Source organism: Mesoplodon densirostris, chromosome 18, assembly GCF_025265405.1.
Source record: "Mesoplodon densirostris isolate mMesDen1 chromosome 18, mMesDen1 primary haplotype, whole genome shotgun sequence".
Lineage (NCBI taxonomy): Eukaryota > Metazoa > Chordata > Mammalia > Artiodactyla > Ziphiidae > Mesoplodon > Mesoplodon densirostris.
In genome coordinates this window covers 50,337,854-50,356,581 of record NC_082678.1, presented here as the reverse complement: position 1 = coordinate 50,356,581, position 18,728 = coordinate 50,337,854, and the positions used below count along the sequence as shown (strand labels likewise).

At 40.0% G+C, this 18,728-nt stretch overlaps 1 protein-coding gene across 1 annotated transcript in view; it reads right to left on the bottom strand.

The window, feature by feature from the left end:
• The window catches only part of NUFIP2 (nuclear FMR1 interacting protein 2), a 29,157-nt gene extending 12,857 nt beyond the window's left edge, over positions 1-16,300 (bottom strand). Inside the window, exons 1-2 of the mRNA XM_060080669.1 lie at positions 15,953-16,300; positions 9,050-10,774 (exon numbers count right to left, since the gene is read on the bottom strand). Of these exons, the coding sequence (XP_059936652.1) occupies positions 9,050-10,774; positions 15,953-16,232 (2,005 nt within the window). The 5' untranslated portion in view covers positions 16,233-16,300. The remainder of the gene's footprint in view (positions 1-9,049; positions 10,775-15,952) is intronic.
• Between the last annotated feature and the right edge of the window lie 2,428 nt (positions 16,301-18,728).

The following is an 18,728-nucleotide window of genomic DNA, read 5'->3' as shown; positions in this document are numbered from 1 at the left end:
TTGGATTCAGACGTTAAATATGAAATGAGTTTCTGTTTAACTTTATCACAAGAGAAGCTGAACAAGTATAAAGAAGCCTACAGAAGGCACCTTCAAGTATACAGAATCATAACATAGCATAACATTAATCTTTTTCCTTTTAACACTGCCCTCTTCTACACGCATGCACTCACACACACACACACACACACACACACACACACACACACACGTCTAACTTCCCAGTTCTTTTAAAACAGGAATCACACTATCCAATTATGCAAACAGTTACTGAGAAACAGCCACAGGGCCAAACTTGGTAGGCAATTTTGTCACGATTCTATCATTTAAACCACCACCACTCAAATTTGAAATTTTACTGTATCAAAATTTTAAAATTCAAATATTTAGTAATGCCACTCAAATGAAGAAAATGTAACATTCAATTTTCTAAAGCAGACTACCTTCTATGTAGTTCCCTATCTCAAGGCTTCCTGTAGTCAATGTCCAATTACCTACAAGTTCTTAATTCCAAGTGGATTAAAAGGCACTATTTAGGGATAGGGATATAGATGCAAAAACAGAAAGAAATGCTCTGCCTCTGTGAGCTTAGTAGAGTAGGTAGGTAGCTTTTCTAGGTAGAAGAAGCATCAGCACAATCAAAGCCTGATGCTATTAAACAAGGTGTGCTAATTTAAAGCAGTCAGCCAACTGGGTTCTACATACCACTTGTTTTTGCAAATAAAGTTTTACTGGAACAGAGCCACGCCCACTGCTTTTGTGTGCAAGGCTGAACCAAATAACAACAGAGACTCTGGCTCACAAAGCCTAAAATATTTACTATCTGGTCCTTTATAAAACAAGTTTCCTGACCCAGGCTTTAGCAGTCACAGGTAATTTAGTAAGTCACTAAGAGGAAAAGACTTAGACAAAGAACACCACTATTCAGGGAATAAAGCTGAAAGTCACCAAGAAGAAAAGATTTAGACAAAGAAAAATGCCTTTTTGCTATTTTGGGGAAAGAGCACAAAGCATTCATAAAGAAAAGTTTGTTATTTAATTACATCGGTGAAGGGAAGCTACTGAAGAAATATGAGGTTATTAACCAAATATTAGGAATGATTCCTCAAGGCAGCTGAAGAGAATGGATGAAATGACAATACAGAAAAAGAGCCCAGTAAATGTTACTGCAGAAGTAAAGAATTTAGGACAGTTGTATTAGAGATAGAAAAGAATGGAGATGTTCGAGAGGATCCATATAAACCTAATGATAAGGGTTGTATTGTATGTTAATTCAGAGAGGGAAGGCAAGAAAGAGCGAGCAGGTTTTGGGAAAAAAATGAATTCAGTTTTACAAACACAGCATTGGAGTGATGTTGAATTGAATATACGTGGTCTGAACTCAGCATAAAAGCAGCTGAAGAAGTCTTGAGCTGATTCACAGCAAGAGAATTAGATGAGATTACCCAGGAGTTCAAAAGCATGAAAAGGGGACTGAAGGAGCACCAACATTTAAGAAAAAGAGAATGATACCAGGAAGGTTATATCAAACACATAGGAAGTAGGAAGAGTGGGTCGAGTTAAGGAAATGGAAACTAGAGAACGCAGGGAGGGAGTGTTCAACTACTGCAACTCTTACCCAAAGTTAAGACATCTGTAACTTTCTAGTTACCTATCCCTATCCCCTCTTCTCTAGCCCAGTTCAAGCAGTGGTATCCTATGCACATTTCTGAAGTTGTCTTTTAACTGCTCTCTTATGAAGTTAACTGAGCCTCACTTTCTATTTTCTACACCATGGTTATAATTCTCTTCCTTTAAAAATATAAATCTGAAAGTGACCACACTGCTCAAAACATTTCAATGGATTCCCACGTGCCTACATGGAGATTGGTTCTGTGTATGTCTCATATAAAATTTATTTGTAGGGCTTCTTTGGTGACGCAGTGGATCTGCCTGCCAATGCAGGGGACACAGGTTCAAGCCCTGGTCCGGGAAGATCCCACAGGCCACGGAACAACTAAGCCCATGTGCCACAACTACTGAGCCCACGAGCCACAACTACTGAAGCCTGCACCTAGAGCTGGTGCTCCACAACAAGAGAAGCCACCGCAATGAGAAGCCCGCGCACCGCGACAAAGAGAAGCCCCAGCTCTCTGCAACTAGAGAAAGCCTGCACGCAGCAACAAAGACCCAATGCAGCCAAAAATAAGAAATGAAATAAAAAATAAATTTATTTCTAGCATTTGACACAGTGGCTGATACATAAATAAATAAATTCAATGACTAAGTTAAAGATTTAACTTGCACCATTCACCTTCCTTGAAACAAACTGAATAACTGGCAATCTTCAAACACTATTTCACTTCCACCTAAAATATTGACTCTCCTTCTACAAATAAATAAGCCAACGTTCACTTCTTTTTTGAATCCTGACTACCCTCATCCCGACCCCACCCACTCACCTTAGCGGTTTCTCTATATTCTAAATGCATTTTTCTATAGAGTAATCACACTAGTAATAAATTTCTTTCCATGTTTCCCCATCAGACTGAGTTCCTTAATAACATGAACCCTCTCTTTTCATCTGCTTATCACCACACACAGTGCTTGACATAATAAATAAATAACTATTGATTTGAACGGAATACTACTCATAAATCAAAGTAATAATATAGAAAAGTAGTTTTAGGTAGACCCATTTGAAACTGCTATTATTCAACCTGTTTTGACCTACAAAAAACAGCAATTTCATATGGTTCAACCAAATAGATTAATCTTCTAATTCTAAAATCCTTCAAAGAAAAAGACTGAAGAGGGTTAAAGCTAACTAAAAGCTTAACTGTTTGCCTTTAAAATTGAAAGATACTACTGTCCCAGTTTAATAGAACATTAAAAAAATCATTTAAAAACATTTAAACATTTTAAGAAGCATGTAATGGCTCCCCACAAAAAGAAAATAAATCATATATAAGGCAAAACAAGCTGATTCCCACAAATGAGAACCCCCAGATCAATTTATCAGTAATCATGCCTTCCAACCCCTTATTAAGACATTTTAGATCAAATTCTGTAAAATTCTGCAAGGGTGGTGGCATAAATTTAAACTTGCTTTTTCTCTAGCTTAGATTTACCTGTCTTTTGGTGATTTCTGGCTATCCCAATGCTGTGTTTTGCTATCCTGACTTCCTCCTTCTCAACCAGTCACTGTACCTACCTGCCTATTCTTTTGCTTGTCAGAAATTTCTCCCCACCCTTCTCTTTTTCTTCTCATTTTGACTATACCCATAAAGAAATACTGTACATTTTCAAGTAAAGTTGATTAAGGTAGTTGTTAAGTCACCACCTTTTCAGTAGATGCTTAACGAACTCTTCAGTGTATCAATCTCAATCCTACATTCCCCATTTGGAGCGACACCAACAGAAAACAGAATTGTCTGGACAACCTCTAAATACACACAATAGAAACTTGGAGCACTTATTCTATTTCAGATTACTTTTGAAGGTTAAATATCAAATTCAAGTTGCTTAGAATGAAACTGCTACTATTATGATAGTAACAGACAACTTCTGTTTTTATAGCATGGGTGATTACTTCCCTCTCCCTCAGGACTTCAGCTAATGAAATCTAGGGGTTAAATTTTAGCTTCTATTAAATTCCTTACAAGTTACCTTCCAGATTAGTAGCAAAGTAATTACTGTACTCATAAAGCAGAATTAATGAGAAATCAAATATCCAGTACGAATGTTAAAATGGAAAGTCACTGGGAAAAAAGGATCTTACACAATTATTAAGAATTACTTGTCACATACATTCCTATATGTCCCATATTACAGAGAGGGGAAAAAAGGACTCTTCCCAAATATAGGATATTCAGCTAGGACTGAAACCAAACTCAAATCTGCAGGTACCTGTTAATAAGATTATTAGAAAGATAGCTTTGATGGCACAATTATGGAGCAAATGCAATACAGTGAAAAGGCTTATTAAGCACTGTGTTAACGGGAGAAAATTTAATATTCAGATCTTTTTGTGAACAAATATATAAACTGTATGTATAGTTCCCATCAGTTTTATGGATCAATTTAATTAACCGTAACTTGCCTCCTCAATATCCTGTTTCCCTTGGGAGATTGGGATTGACATATATACACTAATATGTATAAAACAATAAGAACCTGCTGTATAAAAAAATACATAAAATTTAAAAAAAATCCTGTTTCCCATTATCCTGCAGATGTAGAAATATTTATCAGCTCCCTCTTCCCCTTACCCAATCTAAAAACTTTAAAAAAATAAACGTTTGTTCATTTTTGGATAAATAATACATTCACATGACTACAAATACAAAGGGGGAAATCTTTGTTATTTCTCTGCCGGGACTATTCCAAGAGTCTGACTGATCTTTTACTTCTAGTCGCCAGAAAAATGGCTTCTAATCTACCCTACAAATTGGTGCCACATTTATCTACCTGAACACAGATCTACAAGTCAATTGTTTAATACCAGCCCAGTTATTACAGCAGCTGAGTACAATCTGGTAACACAGAACAAAGGCTGATATACTTATTTTATAAAATTAGAAAACCCAGGCTTAAAAATGATAAATGATTTGCCCAAGTACATAGGAATTAGGAATAGCATTAAAACCCCTGTCTTTTGTCAGTTTAAGTTACTTCCATTCTACCAGCCTATCTCCCAGATATTCAGTGGCTCCCCCCTGCCTCCAGATGGAAATTAAAAACCTCCATGATCTGGCAGCTATTTACCTTCCTTCTCTTTTATATCCCCTCACCACATCCAAAGTGGATATCTTCCTACTTTACTTGTTTTCCAACTTTTCTGTTCTTTATCTTTCTGTTCTCTGTATTTCCATTAAGTCAAACATTTTACCCCCATCCATCAAAAATCCAGTTTAAATGCCACAGCCTCCAGGAAAACATACCCTGCATTTACTCCATTAAGAAACTCTCTCTCCCCCAACTAAAATCTCTTATTTTTATCCTTCTTATGACATTTAAAATCCTTGCCTTAAAACTTGTGTATTGTGTTTTCTCCTCTACTGAAGTTCTTTAAAGGAAAAGACTCACCCTGTGAAAGCAAGTTTTCCACAACTAGGCCTATGGTAGGTACAACATTAAGAGCAAAACAAATTATTGCACAACTCCTTAGTAGTACAGAAAACTGTGACAGAAAAGAAAATAAAAAGAATTAAGCTGGGGAAAGTTCTCTATAGACCTAGAGTCCCAATCCTAGTCGGCAATTAGAACCACCCAGTGAGTTAAAATTTTTTTTCAATCCAGGACCCAACTCGAGTGGATCAAACCACTTATGCCAATAACCTGCCACCTGTGGAGGTAATACAGAAACAAATTTTTTAAATTTCATGCAATAGCCTAGAGCTGCCTTAGGAATATTTTATACTAGACAGCTTTCATTTTGACTCACCCCAACCATCAAAAATTAAATCTTACACTATTTATCTCCCCTGAGTCTCTATGTGATGGGTAAATTTTATCAAATCAAATTATTTAATGAATACTCCAAAATGTCAGCATTTTGAATGCTTAATATCCTTTAGTGCAGTATTAGCCAGGCAAGATAAATTAACTGGTTTAAATTAACACATTAACCACACAACTCACACCAATCAATGTTACTTCTTGGCTTCAAATGACTTTAGACCATTTCAAAACTAAAGATATCACCTCAGAAAGTTAGGATCTAGTATTATAAGCCTTTGACAACAAATCAAAGAGTTCTACTAACTAAGCATTCTGAGTAATTACTTTGAAGGTGGCAATGGTTATATGTCTTGAGTATGTGCATTAAAAGCCATCACTCTAACATACTCAAAGTATCAACGACTAAAATGCTGATACCTGGAATTTGCTTTTAAAAACTCCTAAGAGTGTGAAGGTGGGTAGATGAAATAAGAATGACAATGTTTTCTAAATGTTCAAGCTGGATGATGGGCACATTGGGGTTCACTGTAGTATTTGGCTCCATTTTTAAATATACATAAATATATTTATATACTTATATATACTTAAATTTTTCATAATCAATTAAAAAATTATCACTTTGAAGTTTTAATTCAAGTGTCACTTGAGATAAATAGGAAAAGAGGCCGACCTCTTAACTTAAATACTGGTACTGCTATGTCATGGTACAATATTCCCCCCAAAACCACAAAGATTAACAGTCTTATTTCTTAAGAAGTTAGTAGCATATTTATATCAAAAGCTGTAAGAAAAATCCCAAGAACAAGAATTCCTATCAATTCCTTTTTTATGCCTCACTGTATCTTTTTTTTTTTTTTTTTTTTTGTGGTATGCGGGCCTCTCACTGCATGGGCTCCAGACGCGCAGGCTCAGCGGACATGGCTCATGGGCCCAGCCACTCCGCGGCATGTGGGATCTTCCCGGACCGGGGCACGAACCCGTGTCCCCTGCATCGGCAGGCGGACTCTCAACCACTGCGCCACCAGGGAAGCCCTGCCTCACTGTATCTTCATTTCACATCCCTCAACTAAACATTCAGATTTTTTAAATCTGCAGTAACTAACGTTTAAGACCACAGGTAATTAATATTTAATCTCAAAAATGTGCCATTCCTGTTGAACTGACATAATGCACCCTCCTACCTACTATTTCCAAATAAAGTTGCTGAAGGGCTTATTTTTGAAGTTAGGAAGTATGCACAGAACTTCCAATCCTAAGTCTAACTTCATTCAACTTACTCAGTAATAGGTTACTTTTGAACATTTAAAGATCATACTAAAGGATCAAGAAAATAATACAAGTGCTCTTTTAAAGGACAGTCCAATAAGTCCCACTGATTATTGCCTCTTTTAGAATTTTAGAACACTTGAAAAAAGGGCAAGTCTTCGTTTAAGAAAAAGATCTTCATATCTTCAAAAGGTTGTGACCAAAACAAATTCAAATAAAAGAAAAATTAGTGACCTAATGGATTTGGCAGGAATTCAAAGCACCTGCCACTTTGGGACCTAACTGAACTGAATATTACCTGTTTGTTCTAGGGAAGAAAAAAAAAAAATCAATACCAATTTCATCTCAATAATGTCCAATTACAAAACTCAAACTGATGCACTTTACTAAAGCAAATCTTTCAGTTACATCAGCAAAATTAAGTACAACTGCATCCGTGTAGGGGTATTTAGCTTATCTAAATACCATGGATTTCATAGTTAGCCCATCTATAGGACAAGTGCATACACAGAACACCTAAAAATAAACAGGAGTTAATACTCCCATTAAAAAAGGCCTGCATTTCTTCATAATAAACATCATACATAATACCAACAACCAAGTTCCCAATGGAACAACTTGTCCCAGAATTTTTCCAGGTTGTGGGAGAACATAACACAACCAGATATCTTCTCAGGCTCACACAACCACCACCAGTATAAAATACTTTGGTAAAGATTTTCCAAGTACACTGGTCTCTGGAGGGCAGATGGCACAGAAAATATCAAAAACACCCAACTCCCCTGGCAGAATTTAACATATAATTAACCAATGTCTTAAGAAAATAAGTATTTCTTTTACCCTAACTTTCCCAAAAACATCCAGCTCTTGGTTAACGCGTATTTACTTCCGAAGAGCAGTGCTGGAGAAAAGTGAAAACAGGTAATTTTATCTGCCAGGATTTCTACTCCTTAACTCCTAGAAGGCAATTCTAGTATTTACTCCTATTTTTTAAAGGAAGAAAAATTTAAAAGGACATCTGTTTATTTTACTAATGTCTTACAACCTGCAGCTAAAGAAAAGTATGGAGACTAGGTAATTGGCTTAGAAGTCACGTAAATAGCTTTGTTATTCATCTATGAGGCAGTGATTCTTCCAGGGAGAATATGGTTAATTACCTTATCCCTATGATCTGATATGCTATCTCTCCCCTGCAGTTGCAAATCATTGCCTAAATGAGCTACTGTTAAAAATGGGACTGTGCAGAATATATTAGGTGTGTGCATGCATGCATGGGGTATGGATTTCTGTTAGGGGAGGTGGGGGAGGTAGAAAAGGAAAACTGAAAACCACTGTTCTCCAAAGCACAGAGGTACTTGTAACATCATTTGTAAACATCATTCATGAAACAAAAAACATTGTTTTAAGTGGGAGTTTGGGATTAGCATATGCAAACTGGTATATATAGAATGGATAAACAATAAGGTCCTACTGTATAGCATAGGGAACTATACTCAATATCCTGTGATAAGCCACAATGGAAAAGAATATGAAAAAGAATGTATATATGTATAACTGAGTCACTTTGCTGTACAGCAGTAATTAACACAACACTGTAATTCAACTATACTTCAATAAAAAATAAATTTTAAAAAACGGCTACAAAAATACTGCAAAAACAAACACACCAAATAAACATTATTTTAAGGATTTAGTTATGCCACATAGCAAATTTTTCCTTAAGACACAAATAAGCCATATCCTAAGAAGGTTATTAACATGGAGCTTGAAAGATATCTGGTTCTTTTTTAACATGGGCTTTGGGGCTGTGACAGGTGCAGACTCCCAAGAGCCTGGTCCCTACCATTGTAGTTTGATTATCTTCTAGTTACCTTTTAGCACCTGTTATTCCTTCTTATAAGAGAAAAAATTAGTTGACACTCCACCTTTTTGGACTCCTCCAAAACACTGCTCCTACTCATTTTAAGCAAATGAGAACAAACAAGTGAGCTCACTAATAAAGAAGCATATGATATAAAAAGCAGAGGCAACACCTGTTCAAAGAAAAAATTTAATATTCCTTGAACAAAAGGCAGGAGGTCAATTATCCTTGTCTATATAAAAAGAAACGCTTTTAAGTTGGGAAAGTGAACATTCCTTCTAAACTTTAACCATACTGTTTTCAAAGACCCTGAATTAGAGTCTGGTATCAGCTGCTTATCAACATTGTTATTCTCAACTAAGCTCTGGAATTCTTAAAGAATCTCATAGTAGCTTCCAAATTTCACTCTTAATACAACAGCCAATAAATGTATATTAAAATGACCAGTAAGAACCTTCATATAGGAAACAAATAAGTTACCTTTAGTGTGATATACAATAGCAGCCCTCAGGTCAAAAGAACCCCAGCTATCATTCCTTTCTAGGCCTCTCTGGTATCTCTGTTCTTTGGCGGAGCCTAACAAAGTGTTCGTAGGAGACGCCAGAGGATTTTGATTTTCTATCTCATAGTCCTTTGAGAGAAACACTAAAGCACCTTGACTACTGGTGTCTGCTTTTTGCAGGTCACCTATATGACTGGGTTCCAAGGATAAGGCTCCACTCTCACTAGTAGTCCCAGATTTTAGAATGCTACCCAGAACTTGAGGACTAGTCCGTTTTTCCAGCTCATAAGCCTTGGGAAACACAGGATGCTCAGTTCCTGAGGGGATTATTTCAGCACCCTGTGAAACCAAAGTGGCAGGATATTCCCCTTGAAATGTCACCTCCATCACTTTATGATCTGATGATTTCCCAATAACAGTCTCAGGGCCAGCACTGGGCTCATTGATAAATGATAAACCCCACTGATTCTGGAAGATATCCCCCAGGTTTTGCTGATCTGTCTGAGAGGGTAGATCCACTTGTGCTGTGCTCAACAGCACAGTTTGCATATTTGAAGGGTAGATAAAAAGGCTGGACTTAATTTGTTCAACAGCTGCTGAAGTCAGACTCATGTCTTGGAGAACTGAATCAGTCCCAGAAGAGATGGGTGTTAGCGTATTAGCAGCAGTAGTTAGCAGTGGCTGACCCCCAGGAGAATACACACTTGCATCAGTCCCTGCTAAAACTGGCCCATTAGAGAAGCTGGCCGAAGTAACAGATTTCAGCGCTGACATAGGGACCTGGGATAATCGACTTGAAGATTGGGTCTGAGTTTCCCCAGTAGATGACGAAGAGGATGAAGATGAAGATGGTGACACGGAAGAGTTCTGTACAGTTTTGTTGAGGTTTTCCTTAACTTTGCTTGCATAACTTATTTTAGGAACTATTTTAGCACTGCTATTGTCCACTGGAAAAACTGGGGGTGGTTTAAATAGGGTCCACGAGTCCTCTTTGGAGGCAACAGCAGAAGTATGCTTTCCTTTGGGCCGATCATCAAACTTTTTGCTGCTCACACCAGGCTTGATATCAGAGCTTTTCCTCAGCATATCACCCACAGCAGGTTTTCCTCGACTTGTTCCTCCAGGCCCAGTTTCATACTTCCAAATGGGCTTTGAACCATCTACTCGATTTCCCTTTTGTTCACTGTAGTCAGGCTTGAAAGTTTCAAGTCCCTGTTTTAAGGTTGGGACATTGGTCTCTTGTTGCATTATTTTGTCCTGCACTAAATTAAGGTTTTCACAACCCTTGGCACTATTGCGCCTAGCTTTCCTTTTTTTAGGAGTGGTATATCCGCTCTCAGATCCACTACCATCATTATCTGCTCCTTTGCCCATATAACCATTAGCAATATAGCCAGAATTATTTGTTACAACACCATTTGGAATTGCTACGGTATCAGTCTTGTCTACAGATTGGTTCTCTCCAGATTTATTTTCATAAGACTTCCCATTCTTTTTGTCCATACTGTTTTTCTGAATGAAATTCCTGGTTTTAATTCCTGCTTTCCCAAAGGTGCTGGACTTTACAGTCTGCTTCAGATTAGTGTCTACAACTTGTTGGTTGCCATTGAGGACCCTGGAAATAGGGTTGGTGGCTTCATCAGAACCCAGGCTCTTTAAAGATATTTCTCTTTCTCCAGCATTACCATTTAGTTCACCATAGCCTAGGAAAAAAAGGTTAAAAAAATTACAATATGTACATAACACTTAACAACTATTCATTTACAACATACTAGACACTATACTATGACTTCAGCTTTACGTTATTATTTCATAACTCTATGAGAAAACACTTGTTAGTCCCATTTCACAGATTAGGAAGTTTACTAAGCAAGAGACAGAACTGACTGGTATCAAACCAGAGTCTAAGGTCAGAAAGAAGATGACCTCTTAAGCATAATATCTCTCACCTAACAGGATCAACCTTCCCATCATTCTCACAAGGCTGTTAGAAAATTTCCTTTATAGGGACTTCCCTGGTGGTCCAGGGGTTAAGACTCCATGCTCCCAATGCAAGGGGCCCAGGTTCAATCCCTGGTGGGGGAACTAAGATCCCACATACCGTAACTAAACCCTGCGCGCTGCAACGAAGACCCAGCGCAGCCTAAATAAATAAACAATTTAAATATAAACAAATAAGTAAATAAAACTTTTTTACACTTAAGAACAGAGCTACCTTCTGGGCAAAATCAAGTTATACTGATACAGTAAATCTAAGTATTACAACAAAATTAAAGATTCCACTTCTATGAAACCATAAATGGCTGGTGGTCACCATAAGCAGTTCCTATTGCATTCTGTGAAACAAAATCTAACACTTGTGAACTTTTTCAAAAGTGGTCTTGGGCTTCCCTGGCGGCACAGTGGTTGAGAGTCCGCCTAACGATGCAGGGGACACGGGTTCATGCCCCAGTCCGGGAAGATCCCATATGCCGCAGAGCGGCTAGGCCCGTGAGCCATAGCCGCTGAGCCTGCGCGTCCGGAGCCTGTGCTCCGCAACAGGAGAGGCCACAACAGTGAGAGGCCCACGTACCGCAAAAAAAAAAAAAAAAAAAAAAAAAAGTGGTCTTAAATTAATTGACACTTCCCAGACATTAAATCATACTGCTATTGTATGAAACCCAAACACCTATGTGCTAACTCTTATAAGATATATTTTCTTCATTTTATATTTGGGTAAACAGACTCTCAGAGAAATTAAGTGACTTGCCCAAGTCACAAAGTGGAAGAACTGGAAAGCTGAATTCCAGTCTGTCTGGAACATGGTTTCCTATCACTATATGTCATACTGCCTAACCAAATGATTCAGTAAGAAGATACTAACAAAACTACAATGAAAGGTACCTAATTTTAAAAAGTGTTATGGTATTCAAGTTTAATTTAAAAACTTCAGTCACCAGAATCAGTTTATTACTATAGGTGATTCAGCCGGGTCAACAACTTTTCTCACTTCCTTACTAGTAAAATAGCGTTACTACTTATCTACTTTACTGTGAAATGTTCCCTAAAGCATCTTGAGGTCAAGTCATTAGAAACAGATACATGATAAAAGAGAAGGATGGATACACACACACACTCACACTCATTTAAGGCAGCTTTTCGGGGTGGGGGGAAATCCAATAGTATTTAGTATTCCTAGTATTTAGTATTCCAACAGGAATAAATAATAAATAATTTGTCACTCTCATTCATTCTCTTGGGCCTTTAGCCTGTCAAGGCTAAAAGGCACATGAGCTTGTATATTCTTGTTTTGAAATTTGTTTTAATTTCCAATATGGTAAATATCAATAGACATAATCCACATCAAAAGCTCTTTGTATACTTTAAGAGTATGAGGGGCACTAAGATTTTTTCTAAGGCTTGAGAACCATTGTTTTAAAAGAACTTGATGTGAAACAGAACACACTGAGAAGATTCACAAGACGGTTTACTATAATTTTAAGTCACTTACTCCACATCAGAGAAATGAGCCAATTATATTATATTAACTTTCAGGAAATAACTTAAGAAAACATACTTAAGGCATAATCATTCTTGAGATATAGTGGCACAGAACTTGTTTCATGAGAGAATATATTTTGTAAAAGTTCTTAACTTCTGTAAAGGTACATTTTATTTTTTGGCTGGCTAAAAAAGCTATGATAGCCAATCAAATCAAACTTTTGGTGGAAAAATTCTATGAAACAGCAGAGATCACTGCTTTGGATGTTTTCTAAAAGGTTCTTATTTTTCTCCAGAAAAGCAGAAATTTTGATAGAGACTCTCAACATTTTTAACAGATACAAGTTTACCGGTGCACAACTCTAGACCAATGAGAACTATATATACCATTTAACATACTAACAGGCTAAAACAAAGGCTTGTACCCTTGGGCCAATTAGTCATAACTTTTCAGATCTCAAACATAAGCAGTCTTAAACACAAAAATAAATAAATAAATAATCCAAAGTCCAAACTAGTTGGACCAAAGCCAAGACTTTAAAATAACTAGAATTTTCCTATTTAGTGGTTCTGATATCAGAAATCACCAATTTAAAAACCACCCACAAGCCACTATACTTCCGCCCCCCAAGTTTTAACGACAAAAAATATTTCTCATTCAACCATATAAAAATTTTCCCATGGCAACTTTGTTGGTTGCAAAAAGTCTGCCGGAGAGACATTTTCTTTTAAAAATTTAGGTATTGAAAGAAAATGTAAACACTATAGAATTACTGAGAGAAATCAAAAGTCTCCAAGTGCTTTTATTATTTAGGGTTGCCATGCTAAAGCATCTAACCCTACTTCAAAAGGACTCGGCAGAACTGGAGTCCTGATAAATCTAGCTTTTGGATTAGTATCTGAAATTACCGAATGAATTTGCATTTGTCCCTCTCTTGCTCCCTCTTCTGGATAAAGAAAAATTGTTACTCTTTACAGGTTTATAGGTAATGGGTCATAAAAGCCCACCTCCACACGTTACAGACACATTTCAAAAATCCTCACAAGTTTTCTTAATAAATTAGCACTATGCATGCTGAAGCAACAGTGGTGTGACCAGGCCACACAAGAAAAGCTGCTCACCCCAAATTGTTTACATTCTCTCAGAACTGCTAAACCCAGTTTCCCCTATTTATTCCCTTTCAGGATAAGACAAACTATTATAATTTGAAGGATGCCACCTTGAATGGTTCAGGGGCTGCCCCCATAAGTAGAGAGGAGTCCTGCAGGAGTATATTAATACCTGACAGACAAAACTGAATTTTCCAATCTGAACTGTAATACTGCCTTATAGTCCAAGTAACCATAGTAAGATTTTTTTCACCTGAAGTTGAAAAAAACCTAACGTTAAAAATATCTAGTATTATATAGTTTCTAACAGTTTTTAAACTGTTCCAAATCCTTAGGATTAAATACTCAACAAATTTAATGTTCATTTCTACTGCATACCATCAGTCCCTACCACCCCCCAAAATGGAAAATCTGACATTCCAGTTTCAGTCTTCAAGTACTATTAAATCTGCAATAGAAAAGCAGTTTTTCTCCAGCTCTCAGTTAACTGCTTATATCAAATTTGACACGCAGGATTTAACATTCATTCTCCTACCGTTTCAATTTATAAAGAACCATTAATTTTTTTAATCTGCGTGGTTATAAACTTTTAAGTTCATTTCTTTTCAAATGTTTTCTAAAATGACTTTTGCCCTCAATTTAACATTTGTTAAAAAGAAGAGTTTGGGGATCCATATCGGTTTTAAAATCGGAAAACACCTTTCCTTTCAAACATGGAAAAAAAGTCTCCTCCCAGGCAAGATGGTAGTGCACCAACCTCATGGATGAGCCACCTCGGTTCACCCTTAAGGGCAAGAAAAAGGGGTCAAAAAAACGTCGCCCTCTATACCATTCAATCAAACATTTTTCTAATCTCTCTCCTCAAAACCCCTGCCCAAGCCCGGAAAATAAATGTTGGGGTGGTTGGAGAGAGATAGAACAAGCTTTTTTTTTTGTAAAAATGAGCTGCTAGAAGGAAAGGGCCCAAGTGAAAGCCTGAGAGGCGGAGTCGTGAGCGAACCTGGCAGGAGACGAGGTTCCTGTGGCAGAGAAACTCGTGACCGGGGAGCCTGGTTCCCGCTGGGTACCCCACCCGGTCTTCAGGCACCGCCTCTACCCAAAATGTATCCCTCCCGCCCCCCCGTCCAAGCCCTCCTGCCCCAGGAGCGCTCGCGGCCGCCGCCCGCGGCCTCCTTCTCCCTCGGCCCCGCTTCGAGGCCGGCTCCCCGCCCCGACCGCCCGCGCCTCCCGCCGCACCCGGGAGCGGGAAACGCGGCCGCCAGCACGCGGGGCCCAACGCAGGCCGCTCCCCTCGTGGCCGCTTCCCTCCCCCACCCCAACCGCCCCCGCCCCTCACCCCAGGGACCCGCCCGGGGCCGCGCGGCCGCCACCGGGTTACACAACCCGGCCGGCGACGGGGGGAGGGGCGGCCGCGGGCCAGGGGCGGCGGCGCCCCCGCAGGGCGGGAAGCGAGGTGACGCCGGGGGGGATCCCCAGCCACCCGGCTCGGCCGAGCCGTGCGCCCCTCGACACTCTTCCCCCTCCGCTCTTCAGTGGGCCGGAGTCGGTGACAGGAATCGGCTTCCAACATGGCGGACAGGAAGCGGCCCCGCGAGGAGGAGAGAACATTCCAGCCGCGCCGGCTCTGGGGGGAGCGGGCCCGGGGCGCCGGCCTCGGGAGGAGCCGCGGGGACAGACTGCAAGGTGCGGTGCCCGAAAGGGGCGTCTAGGGGTGGAAATGACCCGAGAGACGAGGGGTCCCATCCGTCCCCCCAGACGGGGAACCCCAAGGCCACAGGTGGGCTTGGGGTGGCGGGTGAGGGAGGACACTTCCTCAACTCTGCCCCCCTACCCTCTCGTCGCCGTATGCAAAAGGGTCTCGCGACGCCACCCGAGTCGGAATTCGTTAGGCCTTCCTGAGTTACACCCGAAGGACTTTCCTGGGGGGGTGAGGTTCACCCCCAACTCAGGGCCCCCAAATTAGGGTCCCTCCGGGGCCGCAAGAAGGTAAACAAGAAAGGAATATAAGGCTAGACTTCCAAGGCCGACCCTCCGGGTCTCCCTCCAGTCCGGGCCGGGAAGGTCACACTGGCCTGGTTGGGCCTCTCCCATGCTGAGAAGAGGGCGCTGCAAACCCCGGGGCCCAGCCCGAGCTTTCGGAGAATGAAAGGGGGCTTCCCCAGACCCGCAGGACAGGGACACACACGCACACACACCCTGACCCCGTCCGCGCTTCCCCGATCCAGCCCCACCCCCATCTCCCCTACCCCCCACCTCCATCCCCCTTCCCCCATTCGTCCTCCCTCCCGGACCTGTTTTCTTCTTCGGCGTTTCCTGGTGCTGCTGGAGGGCGTGTTTCTGCTCATGTTTCAGCGGCTTTGGCTGGGCCTTGGGGCTGCCCTCGGCTCCATGCTGCAGGTATTGGTGAGGCTGCTGGTGATGGTGGTGGTGATGGTGGTTGTGGCTGTGGTTGTAGAAATAATAATGGTGGTGGTGGTGCGACTGCTGCTGCTGTTGCTGCTGGGGGTGATGGTGCGGATGGTGGTGGCTGTGATGGTGCTGAGACTGTGGCTGGCTGGGCTTCTCCTCCATTGAAAGCGGCTGGGACTCTCTAGCTGAGGCTGCGGGCTGCTGCACCGTCAGGATCTGAGACTGCTTCTCAGGGCTCACTCAGTATATCTGAGCGCGTCTCGCAAGCGCACTGGTTAACCGAGCGATTCTGCGAGATTGGCAGCCGCACCCCAGCAATCAGGAGCCACGCTGTGCCTCTGGCCCCGCCCCTAGCCCAAATCCTCTTTCCTTCCCCTTAGCCACTGCCTGCTGGCCAACGCCACTTACCCTATGCAACCTCACAGGGCCGGGCCTTCAACGTCAGCACTATGGCTCTCTCTTCTGTCGCTTTCTCTCCTTCACCGCGCAGTCTGCGAACAGCACTTTCTACACTTCTCGCCCGCAAGCTAGCTCATGTTGAGGGCAGCAGATTCTACTGGCGATTCCACTGGCTCTGGGATCCATCTGTTGGTTTTGCATCTCCTAGAATCTATTGGCTTTTTTTTTTTTTTTTTCTAAATCCTTTTCCGGGTAACCAGAGGGGAAGCTCAATTCCCTTAACCCTGAGACCACTAAAGGGGCAATACAAAAAGAGGAAATAAATACATTTTTTAAAATACAAGAGCTTCGCAATCCAGTAGATCATTTTGTATTCTGGATTCATTTTGCTTTGTATTCATATGCTAATCTCTTCCTTTCCACGAAGGGATTATAGGATTCCACAATGGGGTATCTGTGTAATTTTCTAAAAGAGCACAAAGGGTTTAAATCATTGTTTCTTTGTAGTTGGAGGCAAGGGAGAGTGGGAGGAATGAAAATCTAAAATCTACACTGAAGTAGGTTTTTTTGTTTTGTTTTGTTTTGTTTTGTTTTAACGCTGCAGGTGAGGTCAACGGTGGAACCAAGAAGGGTTTTAGAATGTGAAGAGTTTCAAGAGAGAAAGAGGGTGAAAGAGCACTTTAAAAGTTAAGTTAAAAAAATTTTTTTGCATGTATGGAAAACATTGGAATTTAAAGAAATACTCTGTTGCATTTTGTGATATTGATTTAACTTATCCTGCATTATCACATCACAGCCTGATTTTTAAATGTTTAGTCAGGACAGTGGTTACTCAGGAAGGAAGAAAACGGTTGTGAGGGGGCACAGGGGTGCACTCTGATAATATTTTATTTCTTGACCTAGTTGGTGATTACACATATATTTGCTGTATAATTATTTCTTAAACTGAATATGTATGTATGTATAATACATTTTTCTCAATGTATGTTATACACTGGATTTTTTTAAATTTACCATAAAATACATAAGATTTACTATTTTACTCCTTCTTAAGTATGCAGTCCAGTGTCAGTAAGCACACTCACACTGTTAGGCAACCATCACCACTGTCCATCTCCAGAACTTTTCATCATCAGAGACTGAAACTCTGTACCCATTAAACAATAACTCCCTGTTCCTTCCTCCCCGCCATGCCCTGGTAACCGTTATTTTATTTTCTATCTCTATGATACCTCATATAAGTGGAATCATACAATATTTGTCCTTTTGTGTCTGGCTTATTTCACTTAGCGTAATGTCTTCAAGGTTCATCCATGCTGTGGTATGTATCAATATCAGAATTTCCTTCCTTTTTAAGGCTGAATAATATTCCATTGTATGCATATGCCACATTTTGTTTTTCCATTCATTCAGCAATGGACATGTGGATTGCTTCCTCAGTGTATATTTTACAATTTTAAAATGTGGCTTGAATTCCTACAGCAGGACAATGTTAAAGGAACAAGAAGCTTAAAAGAAAAAGTTTGTGCTTTGAAATCAATGAATATCAGCACAAAAGCATAATTAAAAGGTAAAAGTCTTTTTCCAAGAGCAAATGTCACTGAATTCAGACAACCATGTCCAGACTTGACTTGTTCTTTATAGTGAGGATTTGCGTTGCCTTGCGGAATTTTAAAGAAAGACCCCTTTGGGTGGTGGGGGAGTAAATTTACCCCATTTTGAGAGCTAAAACCCTAATAATAACATGTTGTGACAAATAAGTCCTTGCTGTTGAATAGTACTGCACCACTTTCCCATCTATTAAAGAAATAAAAGTGTTTATGGAATTTAGGATTATGTTGATAGGGCTTTATATTCTTTTGCTGACTTGGGACGTTTGGTTGAAAATCAAGAATCCCTGAGTCATAACTTCTCTTTCTACATTTTCCACATTATAGTTGCAGGCAAACCAAAAGCACTCACTCCGAGTTTCTGACTTTTCAAACTTTGGCCTGCCTTAGTTTCTTCACACACAGTCATATGAAGTTTAGGAAACTAAGCCTTGCTCTCAGATGCTCTAGTTACTATGAATGTCGCTGTAGTAGTATGTAGTAGTATGGAGAAAGACTTGTGATATAATGTAGGAAAAAAATGCAGACTATCAAATTATATATACAGTAAGGTCATAACCTTATAAAAACACGAATCTTTATTTACTTATTTATTTATTTTGGCCACGCCGCACGGCTTGTGGGAGTAACTATGGAAAGACAACAGTAG